General features: G+C 34.9%; 2 protein-coding genes across 2 annotated transcripts; both read left to right on the top strand.

Annotated features, from left to right (window-relative positions):
* The first annotated feature begins 2454 nt into the window (after positions 1 to 2454).
* On the top strand, positions 2455 to 3499 carry LOC123268878. The gene is made up of 2 exons (XM_044734305.1): positions 2455 to 2781; positions 2883 to 3499. Exons 1-2 carry the CDS (start codon positions 2496 to 2498, stop codon positions 3029 to 3031), a joined length of 435 nt encoding a protein of 144 aa, XP_044590240.1. The 5' UTR covers positions 2455 to 2495; the 3' UTR covers positions 3032 to 3499.
* LOC123269683 lies at positions 3407 to 5609 on the top strand. Its single transcript, XM_044735519.1, has 2 exons — positions 3407 to 4763; positions 5557 to 5609. The coding sequence occupies exons 1-2, from the start codon at positions 3407 to 3409 to the stop codon at positions 5607 to 5609; spliced, it is 1410 nt and encodes a 469-aa protein (XP_044591454.1).
* The last annotated feature ends 391 nt before the right edge of the window (positions 5610 to 6000 follow it).

The raw sequence follows: 6000 nt of genomic DNA on the forward strand, positions 1-6000 counted from the left end.
AGCACTTGAGATGTGAAAAAGGAATTTGGCTATTTATTCTAAGAGAATTCGTTAAAAACATGTACAAATAAGTTTCTATGAAAAATTGATGTCACGGAGGAAATTTAAATTAACGGCAAAATTCGTCACGCTTTAAGCTAGCCAAATTTCAACTTCACTTATGAGACGCGCAATTACTTTAACTGAAACTTTCAATGATCATTAAAATTTTTTTTTTTCGTTTCAGTCATTATTCATTTTTGGAAAAAAACCACTGGAATGTCATAGTGATTGCACATTAAAATTTACAATGAATATTAGCTAGAATAATCACAGGGATAAAAGGTACGGGCCAATTTGATGAAATTTGAAATCTGTACAAATCTAAACAATACTCCCATTAAATGTCAAGTCTAGATCTCTAAAAATACAATTCTATGAAGTGCTCAGTGGAGCGGGTGGGTAACAGCTAGTATATATATATATATATATATATATATATATATATATATATATATATATATATATATATATATATATATATATATATATATATATATATATATATATATATATCTATATATCTAATATATAAAATTCTCGTGTCACAGTTTTCGTTGCCATACTCCTCCGAAACGGCTTGACCGATTTTGATGAAATTTTTTGTGCTTATCCGGTATCTATGAGAATCGGCCAACATCTATTTTTCATCCCCCTAAATGTTAGGGGTAGTCCACCCCTAAATTTTTTTTTTTATTTTTTAGACAAAATTGTTAATGTCTATTTTTTTATGATACAACATATAAAAATACATACAATCCTCAATTTTCACCCTTCTACGATCAACTCTTATTTTTTAATAGCCATTTTAGTAATTTAATCATTTTTCCTCTCCGGTCGAAAACTGATCAATCGTCATTTAATTAGTTATCCCCGCCAGATGTCTACAGGTGTCACTTCTGACCCAGTAAACAGCACGGAGTAGGGATGAGAACGAAGCCGGTCTCCTTTCTTTCTCACTCCCTACACAGTTGTCGGCCATCATTATTGTTTATGCATCAAGTGTAGTAGTAACGTTGACAATTATTATTTTGCTATCTCAGTGTAACTCTCATATTAACTTTTAATCATTCCTATTTTATCAATAATAATTAAATTATCACTTTTTGGTGTATTTTGCACGATTAGTTAATCAAGTGATTTTATAACCTCAAAAGTACTCAACACGTGACACGAGCTTCCAATAACAACGGATTTTGTGTTGTAAGTATACTTTTTTTTATTTATATCGAAAATGTTGTTGATCTTATAAAAATGTAATTTTAATTTAATTTTATTAAAAAAATGTAATTGAACAATTAAGATTTTCATAGTTTCCAAAAAATCAATCATTATGAATCTTTATTTTGAAATGTCAATGGAAATATTGGTTGTATGAAAAATTATAAGAGACAATGTTTTCATAAAATTTAATTTTTTACTTTTGTTTGAAAAATTTTTCCATAAAACTTATATTTTTGTTATAATTTCATAAATTAAAACTAATCATTTCAAAACTGCGGCAAAAATCCTGGCCCTAATTATACTTTTAACATTTTTCATCATTAAATAATTTCATTAATTCTATTTATGTATGTTTTGTACAGTGAGCAATGCCAAGAAAACGCAAAGGGGCTGATTTGAGCCGCAGTACAAGTAAAGCTCGAAACTTGCGAAATAGCAGATCCGAAAGAACAGAAGAACAAATCCAGCAACAAAATACTGATGCACGTGTCAGAATGGCGCAATTGCATCAAGAAGAGCCAGAAGATACACGAGCTGAACGCAATGAAGTCAAAAGATTAGAACAACGACAATCACGCCGTTTCACAGTCAATAGACGAAGAACAAATGACCAACAACGACAACAGGTACATCGAGCATTTATATCTGATTCATTCCTGCGTCTAGCATTCCAGTATGAGCCCGATATTGAATATTATGCTCATTCAAAAGTGGTAATTGGTGCTATGGACAAAGAATGTCCGCATTGTCATGCTCTGTAATTCAAAAATGAGCCAGCTGGGATGTGTTGCGCGTCAGGAAAAGTGCAACTACCTGAAATTGAAACACCACCTGAACCATTGAACGGCTTACTTATCGGCACGGATCCAGATTCTAACGTGTTCCTGAAGTCAATTCGAAGATTCAATTCATGCTTTCAAATGACATCGTTCGGAGCAACAGAAATAGTTCGAAATACTAATGCAAATGGTCAACAATTCAATTCTACGTTCAAAATCAGAGGCCAAGTTTATCATAAAATGGGCTCACTGCTGCCAATGCCAAACGAACCACATAAATTCTTACAAATCTACTTTATGGGCGGCGAGGATTCCGGAAGCGCACTTGCCAATCGCGTGAATGCACGTTGTGATTATAATAACCTTGATTCACTTTATGCCAGGCGCATCTTCAGCGAGCTAGATACTCTTTTGAACGAGCACAACGAGTTGTTGAAAATATTCAAATCACATATGCACCAATTACAAAGCGATAATCACGCTATCGTCATTAATCCTGATAAAACACCAGCTGGAGAGCATATTCGTAGATTCAATGCACCCGTTGTTGATGATGTTGCTGGAATCATGGTTGGCGATTGTACAGCTGCACGAGAAATTGTGATTCGTAGAAGAAATAATAATCTTCAGTTCATTGCTGACACACATCGTTCATATGACGCTCTCCAATATCCGCTAATATTCTGGAAGGGACAAGACGGATATTGCATAAACATAAAACAACGAGATCCCGTATCAGGTACTTCATTGATTATTAATTTGATCATTAATCATTTAAAAAAACAATTAAATTATTGAACGTAATAAATTTATATAAATTTTTATGAACAAATATTACAGGAGCTGAAACAAACAAGAACGTTAGCTCAAAGGATTATTACGCGTACCGATTAATGATTAGACGTGGCCTGGACAACGTCATTTTACGATGTCGTGAGCTTTGTCAACAATTCATGGTCGACATGTACGCGAAGATTGAGAGCGAATGACTACGATACTTACGATATAATCAACAAAAGCTGCGCGCGGAAGAGTACATTCATTTGCGAGACGCTATCAACAACAACGCCGACGTCGCCGAAATTGGTAACCATGTCATTTTACCATCATCGTACGTAGGCAGTCCACGTCATATGCAAGAATATATACAGGATGCTCTGACTTTCGTGCGCGAATATGGACGACCATGTTTATTTATCACGTTCACATGTAATCCAAAATGGCCAGAGATTACATCTTTGCTACTGCCTGGCCAAAATGCAATACATCGCCATGACATTACAGCACGTGTGTTCAGACAAAAGTTGAAGTCTTTAATAAGTTTCATTACTAAATCACATGTATTTGGTCCCACACGTTGCTGGATGTATTCGGTTGAGTGGCAAAAGCGAGTATTACCTCATGCACACATTTTGGTTTGGTTCATCGACAAAATCCGTCCTGAAGAAATCGATAGTATTATTTCTGCGAAAATTCCAGATCCATCCACTGACCAACTGCTGTTTGATATTGTTACAACAAACATGATTCATGGTCTATGTGGTACTCTTAATAGTTCATCGCCTTGCATGGCTGATGGAAAATGTACTAAAAATTTCCCTAAAGATTTTACCAATGATACGGTCACAAATGTCGACGGATACCCAATATATCGTCGAAGAAATCCTGAAAATGGCGGACAATCATTTATTAAAAATATCATCAACATAGACATTGATATTGACAATCATTGGGTGGTGCCATATTCGCCTCTGCTGAGCAAGACATATAATGCTCATATTAATGTTGAGTTCTGCAGTTCTGTGAAGAGCATCAAATACATTTGCAAGTATGTCCATAAAGGCAGTGATATGGCTGTGTTTAGAGTGGAAAATACTAATGTGAATGCTCCTCCAGTGAATAAAAACGATGAAATAACGCTCTACCAAATTGGTTGGTACATCAGCTCCAATGAAGCTGCTTGGCGTATCTTTGGTTTTCCAATTCATGAACGGGATCCAGCAGTTGTTCAGTTAGCCATCCATCATGAAAACGGTCAGCGTGTATTTTTCACGAACGAGACAGCGATTGATCGTGCAATAAATCCACCTAAAACTACACTCACTGCATTTTCTGAATTGTGTAATCGTGCGGATGATTTTGGTGCCTTTGCACGAACATTACTCTATTCACAAGTACCACGCTATTTCACATGGACTCAAACAAAAACATGGATGCCCTGCAAGCAAGGCTCACCAGTTGCTGCATGTCTCAATTTATTTAAATCAAACGCCTTGGGGCGATTATTTACAGTCAATCCAAGACACACGGAGTGCTTTTATCTTCGACTGTTGTTGGTTAATATTACTGGCCCATTATCATTTCAAGATATACGTAAAGTGAATGGGCAACAATATACAACGTATAAAGATGCATGCCTTGCACTCGGCTTGCTGGAAGACGACAACCAGCGGGAATGCATGCTTGCTGAAGCTGCATTGAACTGTACAGCAATACAAATTCGTCTACTATTCGCTATAGTGTTGACTACATGTTTCCCAGCCCGAGCACAGATATTATGGGAAAATCACAAAGATTCAATGACTGATGATATATTGCATCAACATCGTATACGGTGCCACGATCTAACCATAACATTCAGCGACGAAATGTACAATGAAGCATTGATTGCTATTGAGGATCTTTGCATTGTCATTGCCAACTTACCACTTAGTAATTTCGGTATGAATTCGCCAAATCGAACTGCATCTGATTTAAATTATAATAACTTAAAAATAATGTTTGCCTTTTGTTATTTTTATATTCCCTCATCGTTCACAGCGCTCCATGCTTATTTCACGCATATACCACATTCTTACATACATACAATATACACATTCTAACATACATACATACTTACAATAAGTAAGCTATTTTTTGTCTACACTAGAAATTACTAGGAAATTATTTATACGGCAAAACAACGTTTGCCGGGTCAGCTAGTATATATATGTAATTGCGGAAATGTCCCCGTGTTTTATCAGGCAGATAAAAAAGAATCCATGCTTATTATGCTTTGAGATCTATTCATAGCTCTTTAAATACTTATTATTATGACCAGCTATCTATAAGATAATAATAATCTGACTTACAGCTCTCAGGTTTATAAAAGATTTAATTACCTACAGGTATACAATGACAGTTTGTGAAATAAAATGTTGCTTATATCTACCAATGCTGCTTTGTATAGTTGTTGTGGTGTTTAACAGAAGTTTTACTTAAAAAAAAAAAAAAAAAAAAAAAAAATTAATAAACTTATGTTAAATTCATGTTATCTTAAATTTAAGAATAATAGAAATTAAGGAGGGTTCGAATAATTAATATACGTGTTAAAATATTGTCCTTTTTAAGTTTATTGTTACAGTTATAAAGCAAGTATAATATTTAAGTACATGTTTGAATATTATTTATAATGTTACATTTTACATAAGGTATTCTATATTTTTTCTGTTTTACATTCATAAACGTATTGTAGTATTCTTCGACGATCTTGTCGTTTCTGTCATGTCTGTCGTCAAAGATAGATAAAAATTTATCAAGAAGGATAAGTAGACATACAATGCAAAAACATGACACAGTATTGGCCACATACTTGCGAATCTTCTTGCTGCAGTTGTTTACTGTTGTATCTGAACCATCTACAATTATTTTTGAGGCTTTTAAGGTGTTGAGGAACATACGGGGGCAATCCATAGCTGTCGAAGTACCAACCTCTTCCATTTCTATCGACGTACATGGCAACCCAGTGCTGTCCTGGTTTTTTGCAGCCATCGGTATTCACAACAAAAGCCGCCGGTTTATCCCAAATTTTCGGAATTCTGTCAGCTGGATATACACCGATCGTGTGGTATGGTATATACTGAATAGCTTTCAATACGTGGACCGTGTTCATTACACACCTGACAACTCCAAGGACAAG

Source organism: Cotesia glomerata, linkage group LG7 (genome assembly GCF_020080835.1).
Source record: "Cotesia glomerata isolate CgM1 linkage group LG7, MPM_Cglom_v2.3, whole genome shotgun sequence".
Classification (NCBI taxonomy): domain Eukaryota; kingdom Metazoa; phylum Arthropoda; class Insecta; order Hymenoptera; family Braconidae; genus Cotesia; species Cotesia glomerata.

What these genes read in the sequence shown, in the direction of transcription:
- LOC123268878 (XM_044734305.1), top strand. Translation starts at nt 2,496, where the DNA reads ATGCACCAATTACAAAGCGATAATCACGCTATCGTCATTAATCCTGAT. An exon ending in ACAACGAGATCCCGTATCAG is followed by an intron (nt 2,782 to 2,882) that starts GTACTTCATTGA and finishes CAAATATTACAG; the next exon opens with GAGCTGAAACAAACAAGAAC.
- LOC123269683 (XM_044735519.1), top strand. Translation starts at nt 3,407, where the DNA reads ATGTATTCGGTTGAGTGGCAAAAGCGAGTATTACCTCATGCACACATT. An exon ending in CTTACCACTTAGTAATTTCG is followed by an intron (nt 4,764 to 5,556) that starts GTATGAATTCGC and finishes AACGTATTGTAG; the next exon opens with TATTCTTCGACGATCTTGTC.